Source organism: Salmo trutta, chromosome 2 (assembly GCF_901001165.1).
Source record: "Salmo trutta chromosome 2, fSalTru1.1, whole genome shotgun sequence".
Taxonomy (NCBI): domain Eukaryota; kingdom Metazoa; phylum Chordata; class Actinopteri; order Salmoniformes; family Salmonidae; genus Salmo; species Salmo trutta.
Window position 1 is genome coordinate 8,619,275 of NC_042958.1, and position 16,831 is coordinate 8,636,105.

Genomic DNA, 16,831 nt, shown 5'->3' on the forward strand with positions numbered 1-16,831 from the left:
CTTCGCCTTCCTGCCTCCACTCGTCCCTCCCTCCCTCTCTCTTTCCCATTGGTATACTTCTGAGGCAGAAGACGGCAAACAGTTTGTTTGTGTTGCATCAAAAAAAGCATTTTGGATTTTAGTGCTGGTTGGTCCCTAAAAGTTCAGCTTTATATTGTCATGTCTTTCTCAGTTTGGATATTTAAAGTTAATCTTTATATTGGCATGTCTGTGGCTGTCTAGAAGGCACCAGTGCCATGTTAGATTAGCCCGGTCCTCATATGAAACAAGTTCCCTTCCCACCCTCCTCCACTACACACCTTCTCTCCATAGGCAAGTGAGTGGAAGAGCAGTCTATCATTGAATAGGTATTTATGGGGACGTTCTTTCTCAGGGAAGGGTATAATTTCCCTCCCCCTTATTCTTGTTTTTTGTGTTGACGTCGTGAACGGATCAGACGTTTTCTACCGTAGTTGTATTTCTCATCCTATAGGACCAGTCAGTTCACCCGCTGCAACTCCTGAGTAATGTACAATGATTGTCTAACATGCTGCTACAGAGGACACTCACATCAAATGTACTTTCATCTATCATGCAAATGTACAGCAAAGCCAACGTGATGACAAGTTGTCTCTCTTGTCTGAAACCAAAGCTCCTGTTGAAGACGCCGTGCTCCCTGAGCTGTCACGTGTCTCTCCTTCTCCTAACCCCGTCTCTCTCTCTCTTTTCTTCTCTTTCATGAACAACAGGAGTTCTTCGAGCATGCCAAGCAGCTGTGGGACGATGAAGGCGTGAAGGCTTGCTTCGAGCGCTCCAATGAGTACCAGCTCATCGACTGCGCACAGTAGTGAGTACCCCCTGGGCCCCAACCCTCGTGCCCTCCCTTCCTCCCTTCCTCCCTTCCTCCCTTCCTCCCTTCCTCCCTTCCTCCCTCCCTCCCTTCCTCCCTTCCTCCCTTCTCTCCCCCACGCCCCTCTCCACCCTTCTCTCCCCCACGCCCCTCTCCACCCTTCTCTCCCCCACGCCCCTCTCCACCCTTCTCTCCCCCACGCCCCTCTCCACCCTTCTCTCCCCCACGCCCCTCTCCACCCTTCTCTCCCCCACGCCCCTCTCCACCCTTCTCTCCCCCACGCCCCTCTCCACCCTTCTCTCTTCCTCCCTGTCCATTTTCTCCCTCTGTCCTATCCCTTTATCTCTCTCTCATCCCCATTCCCCTTTTCTCTTTCCATTCCTATACCTCTCTCCCCATCCCCCTTTCTCTTTCCATTCCTATACCTCTCTCCCCATCCCTCTTTCTCTTTCCATTCCTCTCTCATCTCATCCCTCTTTCTCACTCTCCATTGTTCTCTATCCATCCATCCCTCCTTCCCGCTTTCCTCCTATATCCCACTCTCCCTCTCTCCCCATCCCTGTGGACTCTCCATCTCTCCACTGAAGTTGCGTGTCCTGCAGTCTGCTAACCCGAACCCCCAGAAGCCCACATGTGCCAGGTGCCCTGTTGTGACGACCAAAAGACACGCACAGTTGTGTTCAGATAGTACCCTTAAGACCATATGTGGAGACGCACGCTCCCGGTGAAGAGAGGAGAGGGCTTTTAGCGTTGTTCACAACACGTGTCTTTTACCCTCCACTGAGGTAACCATGCTTTCAGGCCATTTCACCAAGTCACATTGATGTCCCCAGTAAGGTAGCGCTACCTAGGGTTTAACATGTGGATCTCTTGGAAGCTTGGTCCATATAACAATGTTTGTGTTCCATCTCAGGTTGCTGGCAATTACCGACTGAAATTCAAACCACCCCAATATCATTTTTCTGGTTAGCGGTGCGTGAAGAAAACACACGCAGGCACACATGTATTGTTATGCATAACTACTCATCCCCAAGTAACAGGTGACAACCCCTGTTGGAAGAATCCAGTGGAGAGGTTGTTGAAAGTACCTTAATTTAGCCAGTCCAGTTGTTTTACGTGTGAGGATATTCATTGTGTGTTACTCAAGCTTCCTCGTTAATGAAAGGTGGATCCCTCTGAGAGGCAATTTCCATCCCATCACAGCCCTGGTTGCTCTCTCAGCCAATGGTGTGTCTCCGTTGACTCTCCTCATGTGTCCTGGGCATTCTGATTGGCCTTTTAGACCTCATATAATCACCCATGGAGCTCTGACAAAGTCTTCCAAGTCCTCAGAGGTGCTCTTCAGGGAGTTTAATGGCACATAATGTTTTGTGTGTGTGTGTGTGTGTGTGTGTGTGTGTGTGTGTGTGTGTGTGTGTGTGTGTGTGTGTGTGTGTGTGTGTGTGTGTGTGTGAGAATGTACACAGTACCAGTCAAAAGTTTTGACACACCTACTCATTCAAGGGATTTTCTATGTTGTAGAATAATAGTGAAGACATCAAAACTATGAAATAACACATAGTTGTAGTCGGAAGTTCACATACACCTTAGCCAAATACATTTAAACTCAGTTTTTCACAATTCCTGACATTTAGTCCTAGTAAAAATTCCCTGTCTTAGGTCAGTTAGGATCACCACTTTATTTTAAGAATGTGAAATGTCAGAATAATTGTAGAGAGAATGATTTTATTTCATATTTCATCACATTCCCACTGGGTCAGAAGTTTACATACTTAATTAGTATTTGGTAGCATTGCCTTTAAATTGTTAACCTCTCTGGGGTATGTGGGACGCTAGCGGGACACACTATTCAACAGCCAGTGAAATAGCAGGGCGGCAAATTCAAAACAACAAAAATCTCATAATTCAAATTTCTCAAACATACAACTATTATATCCCATTTTAAAGATACACTTCTCGTTAATCCAACCACATTGTCCGATTTCAAAAAGGCTTTACGGCAAAAGCATAACATTAGATTATGTTAGGACAGCGCTGAGACAAGAAAAACCACACAGCCATTTTCCAAGCAAGGAGAGGCGTCACAAAAACCAGAAATACAGCTAAAATGAATTACTAACCTTTGACGATCTTTATCAGATGACACTCCCAGGACTCAATGTTACACAATACATGTATGTTTTGTTCGATAAAGTTCATATTTATATCCAAAAACCCCATTTTACATTGGCACGTGATGTTCAGAAAATGTTTTGCCTCCAAAACCTCCGGTGAATGAGCACATCAATTTACAAAAATACTCATCATAAACGTTGATAAAATTTACAACAGTTATTGAAAGAATTATAGATACACTTCTCCTTAATGCAACCGCTGTGTCAGATTTTCAAAATAGCTTTACGGTGAAAGCACATTGTTCAATATTCTGAGTACAGAGCTCAGCCATCAAAGCAAGCTATACAGTTACCCGCCAAGTTCTGGAGTCAACAAAACTCAGAAATGGTATTATAAATCTTCACTTACCTTTGCTGATCTTCGTCGGAATGCACTCCCAGGACTCCCACAAGAAATGTTCATTTTGTTCGATAAACTCCATATTTATGTCCAAATACCTCTGTTTTGTTCGTGCTTTCAGATCACTATTCCAAAGGCATAATGCGCGAGCAAAACCCGAGACGAAAAGTCAAAAAGTTCCATTACCGTTCGTAGAAACATGTCAAACGATGTTTACAATCAATCCTTAGGGTCTTTTTATCATAAATATTCAATAATATTCCAACCGGACAACAGCGTATTCATTACAGAGGAAAAATAAGGAACGGCGTGCTGGTGTGCCAGCGCAGTAAACAACTCATTGGTCTCAGGCAGTCCACTTGTTGAGTCAGCTCTTATTCTCTCCCCAGTAACAGTAGAAGCATGAAACAAGGTTCTTAAGACTGTTGACATCTAGTGGAAGCCTTAGGAAGTGCAAAATGAACCCTAAGTCACTGCATACTGTATAGGCAATCACTTGAAAAACTACAAACCTCAGATTTCCAAACTTCCTTGTTGGATTTCTCTCAGGTTTTTGCCTGCCATATGAGTTCTGTTATACTCACAGACATCATTCAAACAGTTTTAGAAACCTCTGGGTGTTTTCTATCCAAATCTACTAATAATATGCATATCCTACCTTCTGAGCCTGAGTAGCAGGCAGTTTACTACGGGCACGCCTTTCATCCGGACGTCAAAATACTGCCCCCTACCCTAGAGAAGTTAACTTGGGTCAAATGTTTTGGGTAGCCTTCCACAAGCTTCCCACAATACGTTGGGTGAATTTTGTCCCATTCCTCCTGACAGAGCTGGTGTTACTGAGTCAGGTTTGTAGGCCTCCTTGCTCGCACACACTTTTTCAGTTCTGCCCTCAAATTTTCTATAGGATTGAGGTCAGGGCTTTGTGATGGCCACTCCAATACCTTGATTTTGTTGTCCGTTAGCCATTTTGCCGCAACTTTGGAAGTATGCTTGGGGTCATTGTCCATTTGGAAGACCCATTTCTCACCAAGCTTTAACTTCCTGACTGATATCTTGAAATATGAAATAAATCATTCTCTCTACAATTGTTCTGACATTTCACATTCTTAAAATAAAGTGGTGATCCTAACTGACCTAAGACAGGGAATTCTTACTCAGATTAAATGTCAGGAATTGTGAAACTGAGTTTAAATGTATTTGGCTCAGGTGTATGTAAACCTCTGACTTCAACTGTATACTGTACTATTTACTGCATTTACTGTTTAGTACTGTAGTGTTTCTGTGGACTGTAGTATTTACGGTAGTGTCTTTGCAGAATGTAGTGTACTGTAGTACTTACTCTAGTATACTGTAGTATACTGTAGTGTTTCTGTGGACTGTAGTATACTGTAGTATTTACTGTAGTGTTGTTGTGGACTATAGTATACAATATATGGTCTATACTTGCCATGTAGGTTTCTATGTGTGGAACATAATGGGATATGGGCAGGGTATATGCAAATTAAATACTACAGAATTCTATAGTAAGTACTGTATTATTCTATAGTAAACGGTAGTGTTCTATAGTAAGTACTGTAGTATTCTATAGTAAACTGTAGTATTTTTTTTGTGGGTCTGCAGAACCCGACCCCTTATTACATCATTATTTGACCCTCATTAATAACCATGCCATTTCCATAGGCGACAGTAATGCCTATTATGTAACATACAGTGCAACATGTTGTTGTCAATGATGTGCTTGAATGAGAGTAGACAATATGTGACTCAAGGTTATGATTTCCATAGCTTTTGTTTAAAAGGAGCACTCCAGACACCACTTGGCTTGCTGGCCGAGTTCTAGTCTCTGATTGTGCTCCCCTCTTCGGTGTGAAGCAGTGTTTTATACCACCGGGAAGTTCTGTGACCATGAAATACACACAAGTTGTCCCTTTTCTAATCTCCAGTCAGTCAGAACGTGGCTGTGAGGTGATTGGAGTGGCATGAAATATGTGACGTCAGACCCCCTTGTTGTTCCTCTCCCAGGAAGACACACATTATGCTGAGGCTTACAGAAGGCAGACACACACCCGTCTAGTGTTTGTTCTGGCTAACTGTGTGTGTGTGTGTGTGTGTGTGTGTGTGTGTGTGAGTGCGCATGCACATATCGCTCAATGCCATGACGCACAGTAACTCCACTGTATCCATGTTTAACAGCTCTATCTCGTTTCCATTGACAATATCTCTGCCTCCTGTATACTGAAACAAAGTGACACCCGTTGGGGCTAGGAGGAGGAAACTGTTATCTGTCAGGGTCCATAACTGACGCTTAGCTCTAAGTTAGCATGACAGCGCATTTCAACCTCTGTTCCTGTCCATTTAGCCGTAGCTAGCATGATAACGTGTTGTTTCTAGTCTGCTCACTTTGTTTCGCCTCAAAGGTAGATTTAGCGATATGTTGTCATTGTACACAGCTGGTAGACAAATTTCAACTCTGCCAAGGCTGCCACTATTGGCTGTTTAAAATCTGTTGATATAGCGGTAAGCACTAAGTCGCTCCTCTGTTTTGATGATGTCATATTGCTGAGTCTTCCTTTAAGTGGTGATTGTCCATTGGTGGCTGGTTCAGAGCCACCATCAGAACCAGCATAGTCTATGTGGTGCTATTCTTAGGTCCTCCAATGAACGTGTAAAGCAATGGAAACTGCTGAGCAATCAGTGCTCACTAGCACCCCCTTGTTCAGTTAGCCGCTGCCATCTCTCCAGCCCCAATTGAAACTCAAAATGATTATGGGCCTATCCAAGTGCTTGTGTCAAAGAGGAGGCCCATATTGACGTTCCACAATCCTATAAGCCAGTCAATACCGACTGTATATTGTACATGTAGGGCTGTTTTGGGAGGAGGGGTAGATCCATTTTCAGCATTTGAATTGATTTCAATGTTCTGTTCCATTGCCCAGTCCGTTGGAGCCTTTGGGCCATGCAATGAAGCATCGTTGTTTGGAAAAGCCCATAAATGTCATGGAATGGCTCGTTTGTTTCATTCCACTTTGTTTACTCATTAGTGTTTTATCCAGAGTTTGACTCAACTTGTTCTAAAGTAAAGTGTCTTGACGTTTTAACTTGTAGCACCCTGTATCAATTCAAAACACTGTCAGCTGTGGGTATGTTACACTGTATTAAAACAGCAGTGAACAAATTGCTATTTACAAAACAATATATAGGGACCAACCTGATATTGGGATGCAGTCCGACATTTTAACTTGTCAACGACAACCATACCAAAGATTCTGACATTTGTCTAGTTTTCTATACAATACTGTGCCGTAGCTTGAGGGCTAGCATCTAGAGGCACTTCTCTTTGTGTACCATGGAGTTTATCCCCTAGCTTGCTGTACGTTTCAGTAACTGATATCATACCAGTACTCAACAATTCCTCCCTCGACAGGTAATCTCGGCTTCAGGCTACTTCGTCCTGATATACAAAACTCCAAAGATTTAAGCCCGTCAAAATGGATGCCTTCAACCTACGACTTAATGTTTGAATTATGCTTAAAAACAACATCGCACGCATGGTCATGCAAACATATACACACAGGGGCGCAACTTTCACAGGGGACATGTCCCCCCCACATTTTTGTCCCCCACAGTTTTATCATTGGAATGTGATACAAAACGAGGCAACGATGTGCTTTAGGAATTTGCTGACGCCTCTGAGCGGTCGGGTAGGCTGTTTTGGAGTGTTTATCCGACTTGGGAAAAAAATAAAGAATAATGCTTCTAAAATTTCTAAATCCAAAGTTGCTCCCCTGTATACACATGAGAGGTCGACCGATTTAATTAGGGCCGATGTTATGAAAACTTGAAAATCGGACATCTGTATTTTTGGACACCGATTTGGCTGATAAAATTTTTGAAATATTTTTTTTAGACCTTTATTTAACTAGGCAAGTCAGTTAAGAACACATTCTTATTTTCAATGACGGCCTAGGAACGGTGGGTTAACTGCCTTGTTCAGGGGCAGAACGACAGATTTTTACCTTGTCAGCTCGGGGATTCAATCTTGCAACCTTACGGTTAACTAGTCCAACGTTCTAACCACCTGCCTTACATTGCACTCCACGAGGAGCCTGCCTGTTACGCGAATGCAGTAAGAAGCCAAGGTAAGTTGCTAGCTAGCATTAAACATGTCTTTATAAAAAACAATCAATCAATCATAATCACTAGTTAACTACACATGGTTGATGAAATTACTAGTTTATCTAGCATGTTCTGCGTTGCATATAATCGATGCGGTGCGCATTTGCGAAAAAGGACTGTCATTGCTCCAACGTGTACCTTACCATAAACATCAATGCCTTTCTTAAAATCAATACACAAGTATGTATTTTTAAACCTGCATATTTAGTTAATATTGCCTGCTAACATTAATTTCTTTTAACTAGGAAAATTGTGTCACTTCTCTTGCAACAGAGTCAGGGTATATGCAGCAGTTTTGGCCGCCTGGCTCGTTGCGAACTGTGTGAAGACTATTTCTTCCTGACAAAGACAGCCGACTTCGCCAAACGGGGGATGATTTAACAAAAGCGCATTTGCGAAAAAAGCACAATCGTTGCACGACTGTACCTAACCATAAACATCAATGCCTTTCTTAAAATCAATACACAGAAGTATATATTTTTAAACCTGCATATTTAACTAAAAGAAATCCAGGTTAGCAGGCAATATTAACCAGGTGAAATTGTGTCACTCACTTCTCTTGCGTTCATTGCACGCGGTCAGGGTATATGCAACAGTTTGGGCCGCCTGGCTTGTTGCGAACTAATTTGCCAGAATTGTACATAATTATGACATAACATTGAAGGTTGTGCAATGTAACAGGAATATTTAGACTTATGGATGCCAACCGTTAGATAAAATACCGAACGGTTCCGTATTTCACTGAAAGAATAAACGTTTTGTTTTCGAAATGATAGTTTCCGGATTTGACCATATTAATGACCTAAAGCTCGTATTTCTGTGTGTTATTATGTTAGAATTAAGTCTATGCAGAGCAGTCTGACTGAGCGATGGTAGGCACCAGCAGGCTCATAAGCATTCATTCAAACAGCACTTTCGTGTGTTTTGCCAGCAGCTCTTCGCCATGCTTCAAGCATTGCGCTGTTTATGACTTCAAGCCTATCAACTCCCGAGATTAGGCTGGTGTAACCGATGTGAAATGGCTAGCTAGTTAGCGGGGGGCACGCTAATAGCCTTTCAAACGTCACTCGCTCTGAGACTTGGAGTAGTTGTTCCCCTTGCTCTGCATGGGTAACGCTGCTTCGAGGGTGGCTGTTGTCGATGTGTTCCTGGTTCGAGCCCAGGTAGGAACGAGGAGAGGGACGGAAGCTATACTGTTACGCTGGCAATACTAAAGTGCCTATAAGAACATCCAATAGTCATATGAAATACAAATCGTATAGAGAGAAATAGTCCTATAATTCCTATAATAACTACAACCTAAAACTTCTTACCTGGGAATATTGAAGACTCATGTTAAAAGGAACCACCAGCTTTCATATGTTCTCATGTTCTGAGCAAGGAACTTAAACGTTAGCTTTCTTACATGGCAGATATTGCACTTTTACTTTCTTCTCCAACACTTTGTTTTTGCATTATTTAAACCAAATTGAACATGTTTCATTATTTATTTTAGGGTAAATTGATTTTATTGATGTATTATATTAAGTTAAAATAAGTGTTCATTCAGTATTGTTGTAATTGTCATTATTACAAATACATTTTAAAAATCGGCATTGGCTTTTTTTGGTCCTCCAATAGTCGGTATCGGTATTGGCGTTGAAAAATCATAATCGGTCGACCTCTAATACACATAACAACCGTATGTTGTACTCTCAAAACTACACGGTAACTCCTGTCGGCTGTGTCACTGATACTGGTAGCTTAGTGGTTAAAGCGTTGGGCCAGTAACCGAAAGGTTGCTGGATCGAATCCCTGAACTGACAAGGTAAAAATCTGTTGTTCTGCTCCTGAGCAAGGCAGTTAACCCACTGTTCCCCAGGCCCCGAAGATGTGGATGTCCATTAAGGCAGCGCTCCCTCTGCACCTCTCTGATTCAGAGGGGTTAGGTTAAATGCGGAAGACACATTTCAGTTGAAGGCATTCAGTTGTACAACTGACTAGGTATCCCCCTTTCCCTACTCATGTGGTCATGTATTCGATAGCTACCACCTCCAAAACATTAGCGCTAGCATGGTAAGTGTTAGCATGATAATGTCATCATTAGCTTAGCGCACACAGCTTTACTGTGCTAACTGCAGATCCAGGTGTGTGTGCTCATTAGCATTAGCATGCTAAAGCTGTAGATCCTGGTGTGTGTGTGCTCATTAGCATGCTAAAGCTGTGTGCGCTAGCTGCAGATCCTGGTTTGTGTGCTCATTAGCATTAGCATGCTAAAGCTGTAGATCCTGGTGTGTGTGCTCATTAGCATGCTAAAGCTGTGTGCGCTAGCTGCAGATCCTGGTTTGTGTGCTCAGTAGGCAGTAGGAAGCAGAGGACACTGTTGATGTTGCAGACTGATAAGGCCTTAATATAGTCCTGTGGGAGCACAATAGGTGCCCTGTTCTGACTGGCCTGTTCTGTTTCTAGCTCGGCGAGAGCATTGTGCGTACACAAACCCTGCACTCCCACTCCCTCTCCAGGCCAGCCCTAGTTAATCTAGATGGTCCAATGTGGAGACTCCCAAGTGCACAATTTTTTTCCCCCTACCCAAACCAGATTGTAAGCAGCCTTTAGTTGAGTTTACGTTTCTGTCTCAGCCGTATTTCAAACTGCGCCACTGTCCGCCCAATGAACGTTATTGTTTTTGTTTTGTTGACGAAGCGGAGGTGAGGAGCATCGCACAATTACAGTACATATTCTGTTGTTTTATCAGTGATGTCATGGGGGAAAAACATTGTTTGTTGTTTGCAGTAACTTCTTTGTTGTTGTAATATTGCAAACGGATGTGGCAGTTTGACCATTAAGAATTCCAGCTTTAAAGAGATTCTCCAGTACTTTTATATACCTTTTAGCCAGTAGTTCTGAAAGTAGTGCCCATGAACCAAAAGTGGTCCCCTAAAATTGTGTACTACATTACATATGTGCACCACATCATTGCTCTCTCTCTCTCTCTCTCACTCTGCTGTGTGGGTCTTGCTAGCTGTGACTCAAATGGCGAGGGGCTGAAGCCCATTGGCTGAAACTCGAATTGCTAGAGGGCTGGCCTACATGGGGGAAATGTAAGGGAAAATGGCACCGCACACCTTCCAGAAAACAGATGCTTTCAAACTAGGAATTTCTTGGCTAATTGAGGCACAGATGTAGGATCTTAATTTGATCACCCTGTTGCAGGAGAACTTTATCATTTCCACTTTGGCATTTCAGACTTGAAAAATGTATCAACCCTACAAAAATGTCCGTTATTATAATCCACATAATTCCTGTTGCTGCAGGAATATTTTCCTGCTGTATCAAACTGTCTTAAATTAAGATCGTAGATCTGTAAAAATGTTATTCTGCTTATAGATTATGCCTGTATGAACTACACATTTAGACATCCAGCCCAAAACGGGAGGTTTAAAAAAAATAATTACTAGTCGCCAAAGTACCGAAGCATGTCGCCAACTCTGGTGATCTAGTGCTTTTGGATTTGGCTTTGACTGAACACGTATACCCTAAAAAACTAGTATTGAGATTTCAATTTGAGATCAATTATTGTTCTAATTGAGGTGTGGCGTTCAGCAATTATGTCAATGAATGCAGGAATATCAGACTTCCTATGTACATTTGCCATACAAGGGCTTCCTCGAAGATTGTGCAATGCAGCCAAAGTGCTCAGTACAGTTGAATTCAACCACACACTGTGTCATTGTTCTATGATACAGATGCCTTATCTTAATTTTATCATTCTTTTGTTGCAGAAAGCTCGCTCAAATTAAGATCTTACATATGTAGTGTTCATGTGGTTCTGCCATTGTGCTGGATTTCTTCCAGATTATACAACGAGGAGCACCCAGGGTCAAGTGTGTAGCCTGGCCACCGGAGGTCCTCTGTAGATCAGTTCGTAGAGCATGATTCTTCCAATGCCAGGATAGTTGGTTTGTTTCCCAGGACCACCCATACATAGAAACTGTGTGCACGCGTGACTGTAAATAACTTTGGATAAAAGCATCTTGCTAAACGGCATATACTGCATGTCTTATTGCCCTTATTCAGTCTGTCTTGTTTTGATGACCATTGCCGTTGTTAGTTCTATTTAATTCTGTGGTTGGACCCTGGTGCTTGCAACACTAGGGTAGTTCTGACTCCTGCATGAGCCACATATACTGGACATACAGTTAAATACATAAAAATGACAATATCATGATAATGAAGTATTCTATGACCCAGTATAAATGGTACAATCTGTCGGGGGTCCAATAGGTAAGAATGTTAATTATGTAGATACTCCTCTATGAAAAACAAATGTTCTAAACCTCATGTCTCTATCATAATCCGTACGAAAGTTCTTGGAGTTTTTCCCTTGTAGGATGGCTAGAATTAGGGTGACTAAATCATTGGAGGCCAGAGAAAAAAAGTGTTAAAAAATCAGGAAAATAGCGTTGAGTCAGCTAGGCTGGATGCTGTGCGAGAGTTGATGCTGACAGGCTCACCGTTGAACTCATCTTTCTTCTCCAATCCAGAGGACATAAAACAATATAGAGGTAAGATACATATACAGTTCATTTTAGATTTTGCAAATCTGTCTGTTTTTTAAGTTAGAGATATGTTTTCTTGCATGGGCTGCATCTCAATGTCGGCCTTCCGCATCTGCAGTGGAAGGTGGCAGAGCTACAGCTCTTCTTTGTCAGACTAGGAGACATCCCGGAAATCGGTCTTCTCACAAAAACGTCTGTAGCGTCCATTTGGGCTACAAAATAATCTGACCACTCTATGAAAAGATGAAACTCTCACAAACACGATGGTGTTCTCTGTTTTGCTCTATGACCCCCACAAGTGTCACGGGAAGGTAACCTGGTGAAGGGGGCATTTTCACATCAAAGGTGAAGGGATAATTCCACAAATTATTTTTTTCTGATCTTTCTTTATATCTCTCAGATTTAGGACAGACGCTTCAAAACATACTTCCTTTTGATTTATTTTTAAACTAACTGTTTTTCCATTTATGAATCTGTTAATCAATGTGTTTCTATGGACTAATAGCAGTAAGGCCAAATTCAATGTTTCTTCAAATAATTGAATTATATATATATATATATTAACCTACAGGGGTCTTAAAATTTTAAAGTCAAATAGCTAAAAGATCCATGGTATGACCATCTTAAAATAATTCCATATATCAGTTTAGTATAAACCCAACCCCGGGTCTTTATTACTGAATGATATGTTAGCTTAGGATAAATCCAACCCCGGGTCTTATTAATGAATGATATGTTAGGTTAGGATAAATCTAACCCCGGGTCTTATTAATGAATGATATGTTAGGTTAGCTTAGGATAAACCCAACCCTGGGCCTTATTACTGAATGATATGTTAGCTTAGGATAAATCCAACCCCGGGTCTTATTAATGAATGATATGTTAGGTTAGGATAAATCTAACCCCGGGTCTTATTAATGAATGATATGTTAGGTTAGAATAAATCTAAGCCCGGGTCTTATTAATGAATGATATGTTAGGTTAGGATAAATCTAACCCCGGGTCTTATTAATGAATGATATGTTAGGTTAGCTTAGGATAAACCCAACCCTGGGCCTTATTACTGAATGATATGTTAGCTTAGGATAAGCCCAATCCTGGGCCTTATTACTGAATGATATGTTAGGTTAGGATAAATCTAACCCTGGGCCTTATTACTGAATGATATGTTAGCTTAGGATAAATCTAACCCCGGGTCTTATTAATGATTGATATGTTAGGTTAGGATAAATCTAACCCTGGGCCTTATTAATGATTGATATGTTAGGTTAGGATAAATCTAACCCCGGGTCTTATTAATGATTGATATGTTAGGTTAGGATAAATCTAACCCTGGGCCTTATTAATGATTGATATGTTAGGTTAGGATAAATCTAACCCTGGGCCTTATTAATGATTGATATGTTAGGTTAGGATAAATCTAACCCTGGGCCTTATTACTGAATGATATGTTAGAGAAAGACCCCACTGAACTGTTCAGAACATGAAGAATCATATTTGTCTTGGTGAAATTTATTTTCTAACGTTTATATATATATTTTTTTAATTTAACCCTTATTTTACCAGGTAAGTTGACTGAACACTTTCTCATTTACAGCAACGACCGGGGGAATAGTTACAGGGGAGAGGAGGGGGATGAATGAGCCAATGGTTAAATCTATTTTATAACATAAGGAAGGGAAATTTCATCCCTAAAGTGCATTTTTGCCCACTCTGGGCGAGGAATTGCCAGGGACCACATGATACAATTATTACACAATACTTTGGTGCCGATACAATATGTATTGAGATTCGATACTGTGATTTTATTGCAATTTGATGTTCCAAACATATTGCTCACCATATGTCTGCAAGAGACAGCCATGCGAAAACACAATTTATTTTATCATTCATGGAAATAAGTTTAAAAAAATTAAATAATTGGCTTGCTTTAAAAAGAAGATGGAGAACAGGCTATGAAGGAAAAATACTGCAGTTTTGGTGCAGTTACAGCCAACTAGTGCAAAAATAACAATTCGATACGCTATATTATCCTAAATAATATCCCGATTTGTAACTTTATCTTCTTTTTTTTTAGCACTACTTTGGGCAGAGTGAGGTGCACACCCTACAATATGGCCTAGAATCAGAATCAACAAGTACATTTACACATACTGCACTCAGAATTTTACTTGGTGACATGGTGCTGCTAGTGGTAGACAACATTTAGAGACAGAATATTCTCACAGAGGAGTTTACATAACGTTTACATACATTATATACAAAATAATCTGAACAAACATATAAACGCAACATGGAACAATTTCAACAATTTTACTGAGTTACAGTTCATATAAGGAAATCAGTCAATTGAAATAAATTTGTTATACCCTATGGATATCACGGCTGGGAAGGGGCGCAGCCATGGGTGGGCCCGGGAGGTCATTGGCCCACCCACCAGGCTCAGCCAATCAGAATATGTTTTTCCCCACAAAAGGGCTTTATTACAGACAGAAATGCTCCTCAGTTTCATCAGCTGTCCAGGTGGTTGGTCTCAGACGATCTCACAGGTGAAGAAGCCGGAAGTGGACATCCTGGGCTGGCGTGGTTACATGTGGTCTGTGGTTGTGAGGCCGGTTGGACTTACTGCCAAATTCTCCAAAACGACGTTGGAGGTGGCTTATGGTAGAGAAATTAACATTAAATTCTCTGGCAACCGCTCTGATGGACATTCCTGCAGTTAGCATGCCAATCGCATGCTCCCTAAAAAATTGAGACATCTGTGGCATTGTGTTGTGTGACAAAACTGCACATTTTAGAGTGGCCTTTTATTGTCCACAGCACAAGGTGCACCTGTGTAATGATCATGTCGTTTAATCAGCTTCTTGATATGCCACACCTGTCATGTGAATGGATTATCTTGACAAAGGAGAAATGCTCACAGACAAATATGTAAACAAATTTGTGCACAAAATTTGAGAGGGAAAAAAAGAAGAGATTAGAACCATAGCATAGGACTATAGCATTTCACCATTGGGTAAAAAAAGACTGTAAAATCACAAGAAATTCAGCTAAAAGTGTGTTTAATTTAGAAAATCTGTTCCCAAGTATATAAAACAAGAGACATGATCGTGTCTCAATATAATCAAGATATGAATAATTGTTATTTTGGAATAGAATCTATTTTGGGGTTTAGTTGTGGTCAATTTGCAGTGTACAAATTATTATAACAAAAAATATTGTCCCGCGGCTGAATCTAGTTTCTACCCCTGCAATACAGGTATACACAAATGATCCTCTATGTTTAAATGATATACATGATATGGCCCTCTCTACTTCATACACTATGTTACCACTAATCTGACACACTAATTCTCATTCATGTAAAGTTAGTCAACAACCATATCGGTAGCAGTCTCTGGTAAAGCCAATGCTATCTCTAAGGGGTGATTCAATGACTAGTCTAGCTAATCACAGTTTAACACTTCGGCAAACCAGCCAACCACACAATGCTTACTGTCAGTGTATGACACTTTATGACAACATACTTTACTCCGGGCACGATACAAGCCAGTTGGTTGATTGGTAGAGACTGACAGTTTTGATACATTAGTGGTGTGTGATTTGGAGGCAGAGGACCATAGCATATCACCATAAAGACAGATTAGGACCATAAAGACAGATTAGCAGCATAGCATATCACCATAAAGACAGATTAGGACCATAGCATAGCACCATAAAGATAGATTAGGAGCATAGCATAGCACCGTAAAGATAGATTAGGACCAGAGCATAGCACTGTAAAGATAGATTAGGACCATAGCATAGCACCGTAAAGACACATTAGTACCATATCATAGGACCGATTTAGGACCATATCATAGGACAGATTAGGACCGTATCATAGGACAGATTACGACCGTATCATAGGACAGATTACGACCGTATCATAGGACAGATTAGGACCGTATCATAGGACAGATTAGGACCGTATCATAGGACAGATTAGGACCGTATCATAACACCATAAAGACAGACTTGGAGATGACTACTCTGTGACTCATTCAGTATGAGGGCTGTTTCAAAGTAGCTATGTGTGTACATGCGTATCTGTGCCTGTCTGCTTCTCTGAGTGTGTTTGTGTACGTGTTTCTGTGTCCGTCTGTGCGCATGCGTGCATCAGGCACCAGAGTGAGAGAGAGAGAGGACATGCAGGAACAGCTGGAGAGCAGAACAGCTGGCAGCAGCGCTGTATTTTAGGCCCCAGCCAGCGCCTGTGGACTTCTGTCCACTACTCCTCCCCTTTCTCATCCCCCCTCCTCTCCTCGGGGTCTCTCCCCCCCAGCTCCTCAGAGCCTATGTAAACGAGCTGGGGCGAGCTGGAGCTATTTTTAGCAGTGCGGAGTTGCAGAGCACAGGCTGGCTGCAGGGTCACGTGGCTCTGTGGCCAAATCAAAGGGAGGAACCCACCAATAGGCTGTAGACAAAGGAAGGTCAGGCGCACACACACACACACACACACACACACACACACAAAGAGAGAGGTGGTCTGCACACACACACATTTAACACACACACACAGAACACACATACTAGGTACTGTAGTAGTACATGGGTCTTCGAGCACACACACACATATATATATATGTATGTATGTGTGTGTGTGTGTGTGTGTGTGTGTGTGTATAATATATATACATGCATACTGTACACACACACTCATAGACTGTACTACTTACATACACATATCAAATGTTCTCTGGTCTTCAGTGCACACACTAGCATAAACACACAC

General features: G+C 41.6%; 1 protein-coding gene across 4 annotated transcripts in view; it reads left to right on the top strand.

Annotated features, from left to right (window-relative positions):
• LOC115150015 (guanine nucleotide-binding protein G(olf) subunit alpha) overlaps positions 1 to 16,831 on the top strand; it is a 69,918-nt gene that overhangs the window by 23,614 nt on the left and 29,473 nt on the right. For all 4 annotated transcript variants that reach the window (XM_029692876.1, XM_029692885.1, XM_029692894.1 and 1 more), the window contains exon 5: positions 729 to 826. In XM_029692876.1, coding sequence (XP_029548736.1) covers positions 729 to 826 — 98 coding nt within the window. The remainder of the gene's footprint in view (positions 1 to 728; positions 827 to 16,831) is intronic.